At 41.2% G+C, this 20082-nt stretch overlaps 2 protein-coding genes across 5 annotated transcripts in view; one reads left to right on the forward strand and one right to left on the reverse strand.

Moving 5' to 3' along the window:
* Window positions 1–62: 62 nt before the first annotated feature.
* On the forward strand, window positions 63–14124 carry FGFR1OP2 (FGFR1 oncogene partner 2). Of its 2 annotated transcripts, none has more exons than XM_087765507.1 (5): window positions 63–455; window positions 4164–4300; window positions 5497–5614; window positions 6522–6664; window positions 10464–14124. In XM_087765507.1, exons 1-5 carry the CDS (start codon window positions 452–454, stop codon window positions 10611–10613), a joined length of 552 nt encoding a protein of 183 aa, XP_087621633.1. In that variant the 5' UTR covers window positions 63–451; the 3' UTR covers window positions 10614–14124. The 2 variants fall into 2 exon arrangements, with proteins under 2 accessions (XP_087621633.1, XP_087621634.1); XM_087765508.1 differs by lacking the exon at window positions 63–455 and adding an exon at window positions 839–972.
* The window catches only part of TM7SF3 (transmembrane 7 superfamily member 3), a 37297-nt gene continuing 18057 nt past the window's right edge, over window positions 843–20082 (reverse strand). Inside the window, exons 13-16 of one of the 3 annotated variants that reach the window (XR_015706458.1) lie at window positions 16020–16200; window positions 15663–15807; window positions 15221–15446; window positions 843–976 (exon numbers count right to left, since the gene is read on the reverse strand). The gene's annotated coding sequence lies outside the window, so the exon portion shown is untranslated. Of the gene's footprint in view, window positions 977–13361; window positions 14653–15220; window positions 15447–15662; window positions 15808–16019; window positions 16201–20082 lie in introns of those variants that run through there. The other 2 variants (XR_015706459.1, XR_015706460.1) reach the window with 2 other exon arrangements.

Consider the following 20082-nt stretch of genomic DNA (forward strand, 5'->3'; position numbering starts at 1 on the left):
ACCCGCCCCGGCCCCACCGCTCGGCCCTCCGCCTGGGCGCGGGCCGCCCCGCCCTGCCGCCAGACGCCGCACGGCGCGAGGAGGAGGAGGAGCCCCCGGCCGCGGATCTCGCGAGAGCTCCCTAGGGGAGCGCGCGGCGGAGGGGTCGGCCTTTTCCGTCGGAGGCAGCCAATAGGGAGGCGAGGAGCCGGGCCGGGAGCCGGGGAGGCGACTCTCGCGAGAGCTGGGGGCGGTGGCAAGGCGTCCTCTCGCGAGAGCGGCGGGCGCTCGCCCGGTGCCGCCGGCAGGTAGCGCGGCCGCCCTCGCCTCACGCCGCCCCGCCCACTGGCGGCGACGCGCCTCCCCCGCCCCTCCTCCTCCGCTTCCCCCCTGCGGCCCGCCGCCATTTGACAGCGGGGCGGGCCGGTCGGGGCTTCACCCCCGGCGCCGGGCGCTGCCGGAGCCGTCGGTCATGAGTGAGTGGCGCGAAGCGGGGAAGGGGGCGTCTGGGGACAGCCCGGCCGGCGGCGGGGCGGGGCGGGGCGGGGCGGGGGGGGAGGCCAACGGACTCGCGTTGGGGCGCGCGGGGAGCCTTTGGGCCGTGACGTCACGAGGGGTGCGAGGGAGGAGGTGCCGGTGTCGCGACAGTCCTGACTGGCGTGCCTCAGCATCCGCTCTGGCGGCGGGGAGGAGGAGGCGACGCTCCCCGAGAGCGAGCTGCCGCCCCGCCGCCCGCTCCCCTCCCTCGGCCGGCGAGCGGCGGGGAAACGGCAGGCGTGCGCTGTCGGTGACCGGGCTGCGGCGGCGGCGGCGCGGTGCGGGGGCCGGGCCTGTTCGCTGCGGGAGGCTCGGTGCTCGGTTGGTGCCGCTGGAAGCGGCGGTGGCGCCGGCTCAGCCGGCGGGGCTCGGCTTCTACGCGGAGAGCGCTGGTGGACGCTTGCACCCCGCCTGAAACTCTTAGAAACTGCAGCGTGGTTCAGCGTTGCAAAACTGGTAACTGCGGGGAGGAGAAAAACCGAAGCGTTAAGCTACGGGAAAAGGCAGTTCTCAGTGAAGATACCAGAGAAAGAAGGGACAGAAAACTCGAGGAGGGCTATAGTTGTGCAAAGATCTTTGTTCTTTGGTGGTGGTGTTTTGTTTTTTTTTTTTTTAATGGCAGCCAAATTTGATAATGAAAGCAATTAGTAAATAGCAGGAAGTGACAGGAAATGAGCATGTAGTAGCAGTATTGCTATGTTGTTTGAGTTGTTGCTCTTGCTACCTGTTGACCCTGTTGGTAAGATTGCAGACTAACAAATGTGTTTGCAACTGGGCATCACTTGTAGGGTAGAGTTCAGGAATCATTAAGTTTAGCTACTATAGTCCTCATGCTTGTAAAAAAAAAAAATAATGTGCAATAAGAATTGGTTTGAATCAAATAGGTTTGATTAATTGGTTGGGTTTTTTTCCATAAATGTCCAGGTTACCTCACAGATTTAGATCTATTTTAGGATAAGACAACAGCTTTGGTTTTTGTAGGCAGCCAGATGAGCAACTAGGGAGAATTTCAAATTCCAAGGATTAGGGCCGGTGTCTTGCCCAAAGGAATCCTCGTCAAGATTTGGAGCCGCTACGAATTACCCTGACACAAATAATCCTTCTCCGTTTTGAAGTACAAATCCTGCCTGAAAACAGGCCTCTGGCCTGCTGAAGCTGCTGCGCTGTGAGGGTGGATAGTCACTGCTGAATTTGCGCGGCCACATTGCACACAAGGCGTGCACGTGCCTTCTCCAGCTCATTCTCTGTGAAGAAGAATGCCAGTGGCTTTGCTACAAACGAGTTTCTTTTTCTCTTGTGTGTGTTTGGGTTGGGTCAAAATGAGAAAGTGCATGGGAGGATGAATACGTCCTGTGTTTAAAAATTTATATTGATGCATACAAATAATCAGAGGTGTTAACTGCATTGTAGTCTGAATGCCAAATGTATTCCAAGCTCATGGAGAGGCCTGAGAGGCTTTGTTTACACCAGCTAGAGAATTCATGATCCAGGAATTGAGTTAAAGACTGCTGGTCAAATTCTCCTTAAATATGGATCTGATTAAATCAATTTCTGTAACAGTGTAGCCAGCTAGTGTGGAAGGTCATCTTTTGTCTGTGGTGTTTTTGTAGTCCAGTAAGAACGTGAGACCAGAATTGGAAGGAAAAATGAGGAGCAAGAAAAGCAGATGCTTAAAAACAAGGCAGTATGATCCCTGTCTAAATAATACTAAAAAGAGCTCAAACTGCTAAACCAGAGTGAATAAATTAGCTACCTGTGATCACACACCAGTCTGCTGAAGAAGTTGACTTGATACCTCAAATACATATATACATCATGTGGAATTTAAAATGAAAACTCTAGTGGATAAACAGGAAGGAATTAACATTACGAATGTCTATAGGAAACTTATACATGTCAAAGTGCTGATGCTTTCGGTAACATGTGAATCACAGAAGACACAGGTTAAAACAGTTGCACTCTGTGCATACAGGAAGCTCACTTACGGAAGCTCCTTTGTCAGTAAGCAAGTCTCAGTCTTTCTGTGATGGCAGGGTCCCTGAAAGACCCACCTACGTAGAAAAAGTAAACTAAATGCTTTTATATTACATGCACTCCTCAGAGCAGAGGGAGCAGCTAATGAAATTACCAAATTAAAATGCTTTTGAGAGGTTAGACCTTGCAGGATGTTCTGGGCGCACAAGAGCTCTTCGGAGAGAACACTGCAAATTCTGCTGCTGTCTTGCTTAGTTTTCTCCCACCTTAATGCACGAGGGCAGGATATTCCTGCTATGTTTGTAAATCTTTTGAGGGGAATGGTGGATCTTCTGGTGTTTGAAATATCCTTACTTCTGCTACTTGCCTGGGACAGTGGGAAAAGGTCCGTTGGGGAAAATGTGAGGATTTCTTTAAGCTTGGCTTAAAGATCCTAGGTGTGGTTTGTCAAGGTGCCTAAGAAAGTTAGAAAATCAACTTCGAGCAAATTTTTTTTTTCCTGTAGCTCAGGAAAGGCTCACTGACCTTTTATGCTTACAAAAATTTCTCCTTTAGCAAACGGCCTGGCTAAGAAATGGATTTAGTTGATCTTTCACTACCTTAGAAAGTTTCCTGAAACAAATATCAAGCCTTATATTAATAAGGCCCATAACTCTAATAAGCCTCGATAGTTGCTGTCTGATTGCTGAAGGACTGTTCAAGGAGTTTAAGTAGATTTCCTTTTCAGCAGAAAAAGTGCAAGTTTTCTTAAAAGAAAATATAAATTTGGGCTGAAAATCTCCATCTTGAAACTTAATCTATCAAGAATGAGTATGAAAAAATTCAATGTAAAGGCCAGTGTTTTGGAAATGGTAGCATGTACAAGCGTTTTGCAAGTTTAGCAGTTCTATCAATAGGTGATTTCTGCTAACTACTGCAATTAGAAGGCTGGTATTTTAACTATGCAGTCGGTTCTTTTTCTTAGCTAAGTTGCTGTCTTTCTCTATCCTGTTGAAAATTTTACAGTTTCATTCTGTACAGTGATGTTTGTGTTCATTTATAGACATGAAAAAAACACAGGCCTTTAGTTTTCTGAATTTTCCCCGAGTAATTTTCTCTACACTGTCAGTTTGAGCTGTTCCTTTTCTGCTGATTTAATTCATCAAAATCTTCCAGCCCACTGTAGTTCTTTGGCATTCTCTTTTGTGCTGGATTTATACTTCTCAAATATCTTGAAGTATATCTGACTGGTAGGAGGGCACATTAAAAAAAAGAAAAAAAGGTAGTATTGAAAAGTGAAATCATTAACGTAATATTCTTTTTTTTCCTCTGCTACGTATAGAAGGACATGGCCTGCTCAGTTTCCGTATGTTCATAGTCATCCTTTTGCACATAGTATATCGATACTCCCCTTACAACACAAAGTTTACTTTCATTTCCTTGCTCTGATATATGGTCTCAATAGCAAATAAAAAGCAGGAAAATGAAAGGCAGACTTTAGGGTATTCTTAAGATATATAAATTTTTGCTACTCCTAAAAGACAACAAAATGTCTGGATGTTTCTGAGGGAAAGGTTGTATTCAGCTACTTTAGTCTTAAAAAAAAAAAAATTATATATATGTCTCACATAGATAGCTGTTCTCTGTATAGCGAACAGGTGGTGTTGTGAAAATAATACATTTCTAATCTTTAGAAATGAGTTGCACAATTGAAAAAGCCTTAGCAGATGCGAAAGCACTGGTGGAACGGCTAAGGGAACATGACAATGCAGCAGAAGCTCTTATTGAACAGACTACAGCTCTTAACAAGCGGGTTGAAGCAATGAAACAGGTTTGTTTTTCAACTTTGTTTACTCCATTAAAAGAACAACTTGGAAACACATAATTTAAAATAATTTTTGTGTGCTACTGTACAATGTAGAATCAGTATGTTATTTGGTTAATTCTTTAATACCATACTAAGTATTTTCATTATAGGTGTGATTATGATCTAAAAATACGTTGTTTATATATTTAGTTTGATCCTGTGAAGAAGTTTTCTCTGTTACTCTAGCTTAAATATTGAAAACTAGCGTTTATTTGAAGAATACTGGTAGAAACGGGGTTAGTATCTTGCAAACCATTGTGTGGTGTCTTGTGTTTTGCTCTTCTGTGAAATACTACTTGTTTTATTAATTTCAACATACACATTTAATCATATAGAGGCCCTGTCATGCTTTCTTCTGTTCGGAATACTTTATCTTTCCACAGTCGCCTTTTGTTTCAAAGCAGCCTCTTAGGCTTATTCGTGATCATTTCCATTCTGACGTTAGGCTATTCAAGGCATGTTGTTAGATCGAGTGTGACTTTCACTAGAGAACTTCTGGAAGAACATAAAGGTGTCTACTGACTTTCCATATGGGAGTTCATCCTGTCATTTTAATAGAACACAGGTCCTGTTAATGGGCCTGCAAAATAATAAAACCCTGCATGTGCTTCATCCCTCTAAAACCAGTCGTGCAGAGGCTTCATAACTTCAAATCACGAGTATTAAATTTACCCGTTTGTTAAGAGTCAGGATCCATTCATTCGTTCAGGTCCATGTGACTGGTACCCATACAATCTTGTGGTTTAAGGTATTGGGAAGCCACAGTAAATATCTAGAGGTTAATACCTGATGGTTTTTCTTTACCATATGTGTATCAGTTTTAAATTACTTGTTGGTGAATTTGACCTGCATTAATGGAAGGTTAAATAATGCCCACTACACACATATGAGGTATGAAGCTTGTCTAAAAACAAAGTTGATACTTTTGTGTCTCTAAAGGGCAGTATGTTAGCAACAGCTTCAGAAGTGTTTTTGTTTGTTCGTTTGATATTATTATTTAAAAACAGGCATTATCTTGCTGGTTATAGACTTTGACTGACATTAGAACGGGTCCTTTGTGACTTGCTGAGTAATGCTTGCCTTCAGTTACTCAAATACGTTGCCGTTGTTGTTTGTTTGTTTGTTTGTTTGTTTGTTTGTTTGTTTGTTTTAATAACTAGTACCAAGAAGAAATTCAAGAGCTCAATGAAGTAGCAAGACATCGTCCTCGGTCTACGTTAGTGATGGGTATCCAACAAGAAAACAGACAGATTAGGGAACTGCAACAGGAAAATAAAGGTAAAACGTGAATATTCTGTCCTTTACAAGTTTCACCCTGCAGCACTGGAATTAGTGAGACTTTTACTATCTTAAAAAATTGTTGTAGAAGAAATTTTTTCTTCTACTCTCAATTTGTCAGTTTAACTGATCATAATGCAGTCTAATAAACAGTCTTAATGTCCAACCACTCGGACTATGATTAACAAAAAGAGAGAGTTGTGGAAAATTACTTTTTCAGTCCTTATCTAATGTTCAGCACAAGTGAGGAGATAAATATAACTTACTTCTACAATATAGGTATCTATTTGGAAAGGTGTTTTCCCACTGCTAAAAATAACTAATTTAGGAGCACTCAGGACAAGTTGTAGTGTAAGTGCAGTAGTATAATTCTTTCTGGAATTCTGTACACTAGGAATATACTGTTCCTCCTGGAATACCTTAGGTATTCTAACAGCTATATTCAGCAAAGGAGTCAATGATCTTGATTTATATGAATCTTGTCTTATCTCAGGAGTTATTTGTCCTTTGACTTAGTATATTTTGAACACAAGCATTTTTTAACTCTTATTTTACCAAGCTGCAGATTAAAACAGATCTGTAAACTTCTTTCCAGCTTTTGTACAGTGTTGCTTATGGTGGCTAGAGTAAAGCTCTCCTCAGCTACACTCAACACGGCTTATATCAGCTAAAGGGATTGAATATGAAGTCATATTAACAAAAGACCTTCTGTTTCTGACTGAACAAGAATTTTCCCAGGGCAGTCATCACTGAAGATATTTGCAGAGCCTATGTAGATTTTATGGTGCAAGGAGAGGGCACGCTCAGTTAAGGGCTTATTTTAGTTTTCTTAAGCCGGAGTTCTTTTGCATTTTGTTTCAGTTCTCCTCTGTTAAACTTTAACTGAATTTAAAAATTATGTTGGTAGAACTACGCACATCTCTTGAAGAACATCAGTCTGCTTTGGAACTCATAATGAGCAAGTACAGAGAACAGATGTTTAGGTTGCTTATGGCGAGCAAAAAGGATGATCCAAGTATAATAATGAAGTTAAAAGAGCAACATTCCAAGGTAATGACTTCATTTTTTTTTTTGCCTTTGTTTTTTTAGTTAACACTTAGGTTAGTTTGTAGTGGATCAGTTCAAAGCTTACTTTGTCTCAGTTTTTGTATCATTGTACTAACAAGTCCTAATTTTTGTAATGCAGTCCAGGAAACACAAACATGAAACTTCATCAGTCTAGTAAGTCAACCTTACTAGCTTCTGATTTATTTAAGCTTTTATCAAGTAGCATTTCATGACTGTATCTACTTAATTTACTTTTGTTTTGCCTAGGTCTTTAAGGCAACTGCCCTATTATACTTCCAGATGCCCATAGATCTCAGTAACGTTCAAACATTTAGACTGCCTTTAACTTACGCTTGTTAGTGCAACAAATAATGAGTAAACCTGTGCTTACTGGGGAGGGTAGGAGGAGTAAGCTTCTTAAGTTCAATATTCAAATTGTTTCCCCTAAATACTGTAAATTTTTAAAAATGTATTTTAAAAGCTCTTTTGAATATTGAATAACTGAGCACATGCTTCCCCTCTTCCCTGCTTCAGCCCTTGGTTCTTGTTTTGGTGCTGATCAGGATTCCTAAGTAGAATCCAGGGAGGCCTGAGATGCTTGAAGGGTGGTGACAGTTGCTGGTATTCGGTGTGCTTCATCGTATGGCTTTTGAAAACTAGAAAAGCAAAGTGCCGTCAAGCAACGTTTTTGTAAACTATCATGAGGGAGGTATATATGAGTATTCAGCAGCTTCATATAAGGTTAATGTATGTTTTTATAGCATTAATATATAGTTTAGGCTTTTTTAGTATATTTTCAGGAAAATTCATAATTCTAGGTCACTAGCAGATCTAAACAGGAGCTTTCTAACAAAGTATTATATTACATATTAAATGAAAGGTAATCATCTCAGAGCAGTGTAACTGTGTAGACAAATATTAGTTCTAAGCATTTAATAATCTTTGACCTCAACAAACTAAGTCTGCAAAGCAGAGTTAGGGTCTGCATACTGAGAAAACAAAGTTTAAGAATTTGATGTTTTCTTATCTCCTTACAAAATCACATGTATGTAATTAGTGCCATTGAGATCAATGGGACTACTTAAATTGGTACAAAAGAATTTACTGGATTAGAACTATATCTTTAACATAAATTCCTAAAAAATGCTAGGTATGTGTCCTTTTCAGAAGAAGTTACCTTAGCATATAGTATAACGTATCTTACAGCCTCAGGAGAGGGTAAATTTTTATCCAAGACAAGAAGGTAGAATTATATCCATCCTGAAATGGACTTTGAAATTTCATTTAGGAATACTTCTATGGGTTAAAAGCTTGAGGTAAAAAAAAAAAAAAAAAGAAAAAAGAAAGAAAAAGAATATTGAACAATATTATTTAAACAGGAGATTTAGGCCAACATTTTGGTTAAACCTGATCCCACAAGAACACATGATGAAGAGGATTTATCACCCTTATCCTGACACTTAAGATTTCTGGAATTTCATTATTTCTTCTTCTGATCAGCCTTCACATTCAGTAAGATTGAACAATCTTGACACAGTCTTTAAATACTTCTCTCCTGTCAACTAAGAAATCCATCATACCTAAGGAATTAATCTCACTGTTACCAGGAATCGCTCTTCTCTCAAGTGGCAGCTATTAACTTTAGTGCCTATTTACAAAAGATTTCTGCAGATCAACAAGCACCTCTTTAAACACAAACCCAATTTATTTTAGCGGTGTTGTGTGCATGGGAAAAGTGTGTGTTGGTAGTAATGACCCTGATCTAACTGCGCTATTTGAATTCACTCAACTGAAACAAGGCCTAAAAACATGTGTGGGTATTTTTCTCTTTGGAGAAAAAAACCAATATATGGCAAACAAAAAGGAGAGCAATACAAGAAGTGTTCGTAGGTGTTTGAGGCTATCTTCATAAAGAAACACTTTGATGGTATTGTTTGATATTACAGCATCTAAGTTTTACACATCTTTCTTCCAGACTAAAACCTTACAGTTTTGTCTTTGCATCTGATCTAACATTAGCGACCTCGGAACGGGCCCTAAATTGTATTGATCAAGAGACCCTGTAAGATGGCAAAATAGGAAGGAGGGAGGACAGCAGTATATCTAAAAACCACTAACTCCTTCCCAGTCCTTCTCAAGGCTGCATCTTTGCCAACTCATTCTTTTACCACTGATGACAGCTTCCTTTCATGCTAAATTTAGTTTTTCATTGAAAAAATGTTTCCTGTAATGACCTTCACTGAAAACTGAGAAGAAAATAAAGATTCACGGCAAGTTCTTTTCCTCCCCACTCCCCTCTCTTTTTTTCCTCTCCCCTCTATGCCATGAGCGGGCATTTAATGAGTAAACATAAACAGCTAAACCATAGCTTTGGCAATTGGAACAGCGGAGAAGAAAGGATGGAAAGGGCCAATGTTCATTTTAGTAAAGTGTATTTGTTTTGGTCAGGTAAAGTTTATGACTCACTGCAAGTGAGGCAGTTTTTTATGGTAGTTTAATCATTTCTGGTAGTTTCAAGGCAAGCTGATCATCTGCTAGATGTATGGACCTCCAAACTCATAATTTAAAGGTGGGATTTAACTTTAGCCTGTACTGTTCTTCATTTCAGTCCTACTGTTCTGCTTTTCCTGATACTAGTTTGTAAGTATTGTGAATTTTGTCCAAAGGTCAGGTCGGACGTGGATAGGCTGGCATGATAGTAGAGTTTGTATAAAAGACAAATTGAGGAAAAGACAACGAACAATAAAAGCTACTGGAAATGCCACTAAAATATTTGGCTTAACTGAACAGCAACGAATGCCAAAGGCATAGGCTCTTTATCTGGATCTGCAGGGGAAAAGAAGTAGTGACCCTTTAAGCATTTCCTGCTGGTAGGTTGGCCAGTGAGAAAATAAGCTGTCACCTGAACCAACAAGGTCCAGGTAAGAGATCACTTCTCTGCAAACAGTGAAGATTATCTAAAATCTAGCTTCCTTGCAAAGGCTGTTATGCCAATGTACATGGCTCCTGTCATCCTACTGCTGGCAGTGGAACAGGCCAAGAGCAAACCAAACTACCGCTCTTTTTCCTCCTCCTTGAATCTTTCAGCGAGATGTGGTAGTTAGGAAGGCGCCCTACCAGCGTTAATGAATGGACACAAAGCGGTCAGTGAGGACACACGAGTTTTTCTTACAATTCAGCAAGGACAAGGACCTCTGAAGTCCAGATCCCAGATAAGCTGGAATTGGAAGTGGATTCAAGTGGAAATATCTAAAAAGAGCTAAGGAGAGAGCTGAGTTTCCTGATGTACGACATAGTAAGGATAACCACTTCACCTGGTCTTTTTAAGAGATAAATGCCTACCCCTGGGCTGGTACTGGCTGTACCAGGCTTGAGATCAGGTTTCAAACAAATGGAACGAATGTTGCATACCCTGCTGTCCTTAGATGAGCTTAGCCTTTCTGCCTAGCCAAAATGATAGACATAAACTCCTGCAACACAGGAAGGCCTTGTCAGAGCAAGCACGTGGCTAACTTGCAGCTGTTTGGAAGATGTGGAAGCTATGGAAGACACTGTCATTTAAGCTTATATAAAATTCTAATAAAAGGGATCACTGTGTGGCAAACCGGATTTATTTAAATAAACAGCACCACAGTGGCTGCTCATGCTATAAAGTGATAAAGGACTTGGTTTCTCAAATTTAGGCCCACGTTCACATTTTTATTAAGGGGCACAGCAGTCAAAATGTACATTTAATGCTTTTGGTTTTTTAATAATGCAGAAAGTATATTACTAAAGCTGTCATTTTAATTTTATGTCTTAGGAGCTGCAAGTGCATGTGGACCAAATTACAGAAATGGCAGCAGTAATGAGAAAAGCCATTGAAATTGATGAAAAGCATGGCTGTAAGGAGCAGGAACGTATCATTCAGCTCGAGGCAAGTATGAAACCAAAACAACAGTGGCACCAATAGCAAGGGAGTATATGTCACCACAATTACTTATATTGAGTTACTGTATCTCTTGTGAGTTACTGTACCAGTCACACTGCTATTTTGTTATACTTCCCTTGTTGGGAGGACTGGAAGTACTATTTTCCCCACTCTAGCTTACCCTCAGGTCTTGCATAGGTGATCCTTCATCACCAGAAATGAGTGATTTATATTTATGTACTGGCTTAAGCTTTCTCTTTTTTTGAGTCTCTGCGTAGCAAAGAAATGCTAGAAAATAATACAAGTTCATCCTAACGAATAAGACACTAGGATGCAAATAATAATACCCACACCTTTGGCTTTTAATTTTTTTTTTTTTAATAATAATTTTGTGCTTGACGGGGGATCTCAGTTGCTTATCATTGGAGGGTCAACACTATTGTTTTTTAATTAAAGTGCTAGCAAAGCAATTCATTATGGGACAGGGAGTGCGGAAAGAACAGGAGATTTTTTTTTTTTTTTTTAAATGCAACATTTGAACTTAATTACCCTCCTCTTAACCATCTTTGTGTTTTGAACTTTTTTTTTGGATGCATAATGCCCATTCGAGAGAGCAAGAGGGTCAGAAACCTAATGTTCTTAGTTTTAGAAGATAACGTAGCACTACCTGCCTGCAAATCGGTATTTTAATCCTCATACATATGTTTGGAGTAGAGAAGAGGGGAGATTATTAACGTAGTGATCTTGACTTCTTTCTGGAGTTCTATTAAATGCCTTTTCTTTCCCTGGTTATAGCAAGAAAACAAAGGCTTGAGAGAAATTCTTCAAATAACTAGAGAATCATTCCTGAACCTCAAGAAAGAAGATGCGTCAGAGAGTACGTCTCTGTCAGGATTAGTAACAAGCAGCGATTTGAGCCTGAGAAAAAGCTAAAAACTGTGGAAGTCACCAAGCTTCAATTGCACACTTTACAAATGGAGTATCAGGGGTCACTTGTCAAGCACTTGTTACTGAATAGGGCACCAGCAAGCTAATGCGTCTTAAACTCCAGTTTAGTGGCTTTTATACTGCGCAAAATAAATTAAAATTGGTGTTCTACAAAAACCTTAGTGACAGATTAATTGCCATAGATCTAACTTCAGTAGGAAATGGATTCATGCACGTCCTGAATTGGGAATTATTTTTATATGAAGTCATTTTACAGATAAAAGACAAGATTTCACATAACTTATATAAGTTATTGCTCATACAAAGTTTCAGTGCACCTATTATATAATAAAGGTAAGATTTAAAGTCTGATCTCTGGCTAAAAAGTAGTAACTTATGAATATGATCTGTGCATGATCCACATTACATTTTTTCCTTTTAGTGAGTTTTTAATAAATTCTCATTTTGCAACAAACCTGTTTAATGGAAAGGGTACATAGGCAGCATAAAACTTAAGGATTTCTGTTATTTAGCCACAGGGTATCCTGTTCAAATACAAGGCCAATTGCTGAAACATAAGCAATGCTTTTGCAGTTGTTCAGTATTTATTTTTTTTAAATCGAAGAAGATTCTTTACAATACAGATACTGAATTGTATTTTCAAAACATGAAAAGAGCTGCTCCCACTCTGTTTCCTGGAACACAGGTAGCACGGTATCATTCTGCCTTAGCTTTTACTTGTGCAAGAGAAAACCAGGCTCAGTTCTCTCTAGGTAAGAAGCCACGTTAGTCCCACCTATTTCTTCTCCGATTGCCTGCCCCAACTTCCTAACTGGGAAACGGCAATTTGAAAGCACCCAAACAGCAGCAGCAAGGCGGCTGGGGGAAGGAGGGAGCAGCTCTACGGCAAAGTTGGCAGCCTGCACGCCTGCAATCAATACTCTTCATTTTTCTTTCTTAAGCACTAGGCATCAAGAAGGTTTTTAGGTAAGTTTCAGGTACGTGTTCTGTTTGCACTAGAGAAAGTTTCAATATGCTATACTGACAAATAGACAGCTTGCTTTTATTCATCAAAGACTGGCAGAAGCGAAAAGGAATTGGCTTTTCTAGATCAAAGCGCAGCCTATATGATCTGCGGATACGGCGGAAGTGCTACACAGGACAGGCTTGTAGTAAAGAGGTGCCTAAATAATTCACATTTGGCATTTGTTTGTCCAACTACCGCTTCTTGGTCAAGGCCGCAAGAACATTCCTAGTGGGGATGTGTACCATCACTTTTTGTCCGGCGTGTTAATGTTTTCTTTACTTGGAAAGCATACTCAAAGAAGCAGAGCGAAAGCTTTCAACCACAGAAAATTGTAGATCTACAAACGCCACCCACAGTTGGATATTTTGGTTGTTTAATAATGAGTTGAAATCCTACTCTGAAATCAACTATTACTTAATCAAATTTGATTTTCAGTTGCAACAGTGCAAAAAGAATTAAGCATCAAGCATTTCTAAGTGCGTCAGTTTTAAATACAGCTTCCTTTGACTCGGTACAGCTTCCCTGGGCTCAAGGTAAACGCACCACAGGTCTAAGGGTGAACTTTCAGTTCCCAGTGAACGACTTTGTAGGGAGCTGAATACTTTTATTCTGTTGCTGTCAGTTGCTGCCCTCCTTCCCATAGTGTTTTTCAGAGAAACAAGTGACATGGTGAGAAAGAGGAGTGTTTAGCAGAGACGATAAGCACTGGTTTTCGATTAACTAGTGCATATACCAGGAAATGCAGTTGAAGAGCTCAGAAAGGACAGATCAATCAAGCTCTCCAAATGTTCACAGCATTTTTTATAAATGGAGAAACTGCTACTTCTCTTTCCAGAGCATCTTAGCTTGTTTCTAGGCTTAAGACTATATTGAGGACCTTTATGTGCATGGAAAAAGAGTTTTAACCGTTTCCAAACTTGCTAAACGTCTGGGGGGAATTTTTTGGGGAACACTTTAGCTCAAGCACAAAATATACTTGTCTGCTATTATTATCTGTAAAACTTTGCCGGTGCTTTTATAATTTAGATTTTGCGTTTCTACTGTAGCTTACAAGCTGGTGACTTATCAGAAGTGACATCTCTTTTTAATGGAGTGTGTTTTGTTGTTGCGAACTTCCCAGAAGTTTTGGGTTCAGTTGATTAAGTTATTCGTTTTAAACGTGTCTTTTCAGCCATTGACTGGTATCAGAGGCATCTATATCCATTTCATGCTGAGTGGAGTTTCACAGCTGACTTTCTGGTTTGTCTTTCAAATACAATCTCCAGAGTTGTATAGCAGAGAAGGGTTGTTAGTCTGTGGCAGTTCTTTAAGGTTGCTCTATTATGAAATAATGCTTGATTAGTGTTTATTTTTGTAAATTAAAAAAAAAAAAATGTGACTTAATTTATCTACTCCTAGTCTTCACATTTGATATGTCTCCCCGGTCATTCCCCTGACCTGATCACTTTAGGATTTTAAAGAACCTTCACAGCGTGTGGAGTGACTATTTTTCATTGCATACCTGTTATTTTTGTAATGCAGATGGCTTGGAAAGAATTTATGGCTAGAGTTGTGTACTGTACAGTAAACTTATTTTATCAATAAAGTTGACTGAAAATATGGATGTCTTCATGATTAAAGCAAGGTACTGAAGCTGAAATGAGCCTTGTTAGTAACATAAGAAAAAAAAGACTAGTTTTGCCATTTACTCAGCTTATTTTTATACTTTAAGGCAGGCAGGCCCATTTCTAGTGCTTGTATTCATGTTGCTATATAGCTAAAGAAGAAATCCTCCGTAAAGTCTTCATTTTCTCTTGGAAAACTAACAATCACTTCTGCAGATGTAGTTACTCATCTTTCAAATAAACCACCGGAACTGTTTACTAAGCAGAGGAGCAGTAGGGATAAACAAAAAGCAGGCCACTGGACTTTGGTTTTTGGATCAAAACATATTTTGGTACAGATAGGATGCGACAGCTGGGGTTTTTTTTCTTGAAGATTAAAAAAAAAAAATCACTTTGACTTGGTTCAAGCTCTGGGTTCCTTTCTCTGTGATGTGTAAATGAGGATTCATAAGCTGGCAGTGTAATGTTTTCTCCACCTCCCCATGATCTCTCAGAAGACAAACTTTTTTCAGTGTCATAAATTCTGTGTTTAAAGACAGGTAAGAAATGTCAAGCTAAGTCATAAATACATGCAGCAGCTATTCAACCGAGGTAAAACTGAAGGGCAGCTTGAAACTAAATTGGGCTGTTCTGTACAATTAAAAGCTTCAACTACCTCTGGCTTTTTAACAAACAGATTGGATTAGAAGATTACGTTAAAATACAGAACTAATGGCACTATTTTCATGCAGAGTTACAGTTACTAGGATCCCTCCGTAGATACCTAAAATAAGATTTACGTTGGCTTAGGAAATTTTCAGTTTTAGTTAGTAAACATTAAACTTTAAAAGCACTTTTGCTGATTAAAAAAAAATAAAATTCTAAAGTCTCCTATTTAAGTATAAACCATGCACTTGTTCTCTCTGCAGATACTGGTGCCCGAGATGACAGGTGGCTAAACTGGCTAGGAGAACACCTTAGTGCTGGTCCCAGTAGGGCAGGTTGTATACAGTGACAGCAGGAAGATGAGACAGGAGAGCAGAAGAAATCCTAAATTGGAAGCGAAGGAATGTGGTAGAGGAGTAAGTTTTAACATTAGACAAGTTCTTTACCAGCATCATGCTGTTGGTAACGCTTAAGTTCTGGAAGCAGCATCAAGCTACGCACGGCCACCAGAGACCAAAAAAAGGAGAAAAGGCCCCACAAGATGCAGCGGGAACACCGTCGGGCTGTAGGTGTCCAAAAGCTCCCAGCTGTCTGCACAATTGTCACAGAAGGCATTGTCTCAGAGCGATTCCATTTAACTTGGTGTGCAAACGAAACCATCTCGTTATCGGCCTAGAAAAAAAAAAAATCTATCCACTCTCCCACATATATCCCCAAAGCAGCAGCAACGAACAAACGCCTGCTGTTCTTGTTTAAAGAGCAGAAAAGTAGATTCTGTATAAACGTCAACAGGGGACCTCTTGAGGCTGAACTTCCCCTTCCAGAACACCAAGGTGCGCTGGGAGAGCCGCGCGCAGCAGGGAGCTGGTTTGTATCACACGCACGTACCTGGTCGAGGTGTGGGTCCCGTTCAGCCTCACCTTTTGCCCATCCCACTTTTTCTTTCATTTGTGCCGCTGTTGAATTTCGTACCGATGACAGCAGAGTAGACTGATTTAAACAAAACTGTTTAGCTTCCACATACTAAAATGTGCTGCAAAATAAAACAGATGCTATCTCAATGGCTGTATGAGAAAAGACACCGATGTTCCTGCTGCCTGCAACCACCTCCCTTCCCCAGACATGTTCCAACGCAGCAGCACGCCTGTTGGGAGCCGGTGTGGCCACGCCTTTATATCAGAGAACATGATTATTTCCCCAGTTCAGAACAAAAAAAAAACCAAACCAAAACCAAACTCCTCTTACATCTAGAAGAAGAAAACCTCAAGCAACTGCTCAGCATGGAGGGAAAAGTTTCATAATTCCAGTCTTGAAAAAGCACGTGCTGGCAACGCTCCTCAGGAACGAACGGGAGAAGGGTGGCACAAGGGAAACAAGCAGAACTCCAACTGCAGTCCCTTGCCGTTGTCCAAAGGTGAAGTTTTACCTTTTTTATAGAACGGCAAAATAAATAATTTCCTTACAATGTTCTCACCACCAAAAATACCTTAAGAAATACATTTGAGGACAGCTATTTCAGCAGCGAAAAGCATTAGGTACATTTTTGAAAATTCAGTTGTTGGAAGTTTGAACAATACAAACAGCGATGGCTGCAGGGCGATCAGGGTCTTAGGCTTTCCAATACTATGCTCGGGAACATAGTAAACAATTTTAAAATGAATCATCATATGCAACTCATTAAATTACTGGCTAGGCAAACAGCAGCTGCCTCCTACGATACATGCTACCTGTGCTTTTTTGCTTCCTGCATATAACTTTTTTTTCCCCCAGAGCATTCAGAAGAAAAAAAAATGAATCCAGCTTGTTTTGAGCACATTAGATAATTTGTTGTTACACCAGAAGGCGCTATGGATAACATGGAAAAGGGTACTTTTTTTTTTTTTTGACAAGGCAGACTTGTGAAGACCCAGTTCTGAAGCAGGTAGGTAAGTTGTACACAACCATTTTTTCCTCCCACTCCCTCAATGAGCTGATTTATTGCTCTGGTTTGAAGTTGTCTTCCCCCAGCATGCATGAAAGTATAAAGCCTTGCATACTCAAACAGGAGACAGCTGTCTGCCTACAGCTACATGCTAGCAGACAAGGTCCGAGATCAATAAAAAAAAATTCTAAACAAGCAGCATCTGCTTGAACAAACAAAAATGGTATTGGAGCTCTTGTTTCTAAGGAAAACGGAAACATCAAAGCCTACTAATCAAAGATGTGGGAGGGGACAACCTAATCAGATGAATATTGACAAAGTTCAAATAAATAGGCAGGGATATATCAATGCATCTCAGCCACTGAGTTAAGATCACATTGACCTAACGCTTACAATACTCTTCTGTAGGACGTTTACTTACCAAAAGCTCAACGCTTCCTATTCTGACTATTCACTGGACAAACTGGCCAGAAACTAAAGTTATAATAAAGCTCACGACAAATACCACTGCGAAGATCACGTGCAAACCTACAGCACGCTGCTGCCAGTTTTAGGAAGAGAGACTAAAAGCTCGAAGGCTTAGCGAAAAACGCGTATTTTACAACAGGGCGTATTTTCTTCTCAGGAAGGGCTTCCTGTTTCTCAGATAAAGGACAGCTCTAGGCAAGGACAGAAAGTTGAAGAGCCTCACTAGATAGATAGAAAGACATAGAGGGGCGAGATGCGTCAGTGAAAACTTAACAAAGGCAGGCTTTGGGAAAGGCCAGTTTCGCACATGTTCCAGGTTGGAGTAAAAGACAGATAGAGAGGGGACCACAGAAATCCTTTATGCCTCGCTTATTTCTTTTGCTATTGCAGAGAAAAGCGAAGGCTGGGTAAGGGTAACTCAGCACTAGTTAGGGAAGCAGGCAGGGAGATGCAGTGGATGACCAACAGCTACAGGATCAGCAATGCTGAAGGACGATTTTTAACCCGGCCTGCTGCCTGGAGGACGCTGCAAGCCAAAACGTACGCCTTGCACTTCAGGGTTAGGAGCAGGAATGTGCTCACCTAGTCACCTAAAAATTAAAGAATCGGTAAAAACCACATCAGGGCCTACTTAAGGAGGTCTGATAGAGGAAGAGAATGTTTTCTTTGTGAGCAGAGCTCACCAGGAGCTCCAGAGCTGACAAGCTCCCCCAAGAGGAGCAGAACATGGCTCAGCCTGAGAGCAGCAGTGAGGAACAGATCTCACATGGGACACAGGGGAGACCAGAGCGGAGACAAAGGGTCCCATTCTTCCCTCTGCGGGACACAGCACTCATACAGGCAAGTTGTGAAATGCTTTCTTTCCAAACCCCAAGCCACCAGAGGTCACTGTGGTTGGCTGAGCTTCATAACTAGGCCCTGCTAGGAGTATCAGCAGTTTTACCTCCGTGTTAGCTAAGTGCAGTCCTTAGCCTCTAATTAAAACACCCTCCTGAGGAGTTACTGATGTCTGTGCCATGTAACAACAGGATTGTGGTCCTCGAGCAGTTTTAAACTAAGGATTGCTTTACCCTCTGTTTCAGTACCCAGTTGCTTGGGGCAGTTTCATACAGTTTTGGCAATGCTTAAGCGCCTCAGAGACAGGAAAACAAAACAGCTTGAACGCAAGCCACCAAACAAGCCAGGACACGTTAAAGTCTCTCTCTGACAGCAATACCAGAAAGACGTCAGCCAGTCAGCGCATTTCACAGGACTGAGTTTTTGTTTCAGACTGGCACTCCACAATGTTCGCATTCTGCTCGGGTTTCTCAAAGCCGGGCTCACGGCCATGAGCAGCAAGGTATTAAACGCAGTCAAAATTTTCTCGGAAGTCTCTAGCATGGGTTTTATATAATACCCTGTATCTGTCTTTTACTCCAACCTGGAACACATGCAAAACTGGCCTTTCCCAAAACCTGTACCAGCAGCTGAGCCCCCAAAACGGTTCCGAATGCTTTATAGCCTGCTGTATACAACATATTTCTACCAACACTGGTTGAGAAGACCCAAGAACAGCGACTAATACCTTTTCTTCTTACCAAGCACTAGCAGCATGGGCTATTAGACCGGAAGATCTACACCACATCATTTGTCCCAGTAAGAAGAGCCACTTGCGTAGGCTACATAAATGTTCCTTCATTGTCTCTGCAGTTATTTTGTGGGCCCCTTCTATAATTTCCTATAACCTGCTCCCAAATCAAAACACAAAGCTTAGGAGGGGAGAGTTTGTCTTCCTCCCCTCCAAGTACACCTAGGGAAAGCATGATCTGTCATGCGTTCTGAACATTTGGGGAAGCAGGCAGGCAAGCTGCCCTACACATGTAGCACTCTGAAGCAGCAGTCAGGCTGGGTTTGTGTTTAAGGTGAGGAAGGAGACACAAGAACAAAGGAAGATCTGTTTCTTTGAAAAGGTCAGTGTCCTCAACTCCACTTGTACCACAACCTGTTTTAACTGCTAGGAGAAATAAGCACGGGTGCGGGAGTGAGGGAAGGAGGAAGAGTTTCTCCTATGGATTTGAGGCAGGACTGGAACAGATGCAGATCTGGGAAAGCTCTACAAGCAGCTCAGAAATACCACAATCTGATCATTGCAGCATGATTAGAGTGCAGCAAAGACTGCAGAAAACTCAGTTAAAGAGGTGTACTGGAGCCATCATGGCAGAAGAATTCTCTACAGCAGCAGGAAGATCATCATCATAGTCCAGAAAGCTTCAGCTCACATGAAGCTTCAAAACACTTGATTTTACAGGGGAATCACTACCTAGAAGAACATAGTTTAGATTTAGATTCCCCAGGAACATCAGATACCATTATTTTAAGCTAGCTAACACAGCAAGGCCGTGAATGCTTCCAGTGAGAGATTCTGCAGTCAGAACAGAGGCGTAGCAGGGTAGGATCCAGTCTTCCTTTTGCAACTGCCTCAGGGGGTACACAAAAAAAAAAACAAACCTTGAAAGTTACCCCTTCAGCACCCTAGTGGATCAGTTAGTGTATTCTGATTATCATCACTGTTACTCACTATGGCTTACAGAATATGGAAGAAAATTCCCATATCACCTCTCAGCATTATTAAAAAAAAAAAAAAAAGACAAAGTCTCCAAGTCAGGATCTCAGAAAGAGAGTTCAAAGCCCAGTTCTGCCATAGACTTCCTAGATGATCTTGCAGACTAGTTTCCAGTCAAGAAGTGGATGACAACCATCCCTTTGTTCTCTAGAACCTCATCTGACCAAGCTATAAAAAAACCAACCAAACTCCTTTGGACCATGCACTTCCTCACTGGTTTCATACAGAACATAACCACACTCTCAGCCTCTGGGTGTCACTGTATCTGCAGTAAGTCCTTACAACAGGTCAGCTGAGCTCCCCCCCACCTCATCCCT

The sequence above is a fragment of the Nipponia nippon genome, unplaced genomic scaffold, assembly GCF_047370975.1.
Source record: "Nipponia nippon isolate SJK-2023a ecotype South Korea unplaced genomic scaffold, ASM4737097v1 scaffold_3, whole genome shotgun sequence".
Lineage (NCBI taxonomy): Eukaryota > Metazoa > Chordata > Aves > Pelecaniformes > Threskiornithidae > Nipponia > Nipponia nippon.

Coding starts and splice junctions, on each gene's coding strand:
- FGFR1OP2 (XM_087765507.1), top strand. Junction 4,301..5,496: donor GGGTTGAAGCAATGAAACAG/GTTTGTTTTTCA, acceptor TTTAATAACTAG/TACCAAGAAGAAATTCAAGA. Junction 6,665..10,463: donor TAAAAGAGCAACATTCCAAG/GTAATGACTTCA, acceptor TTTATGTCTTAG/GAGCTGCAAGTGCATGTGGA.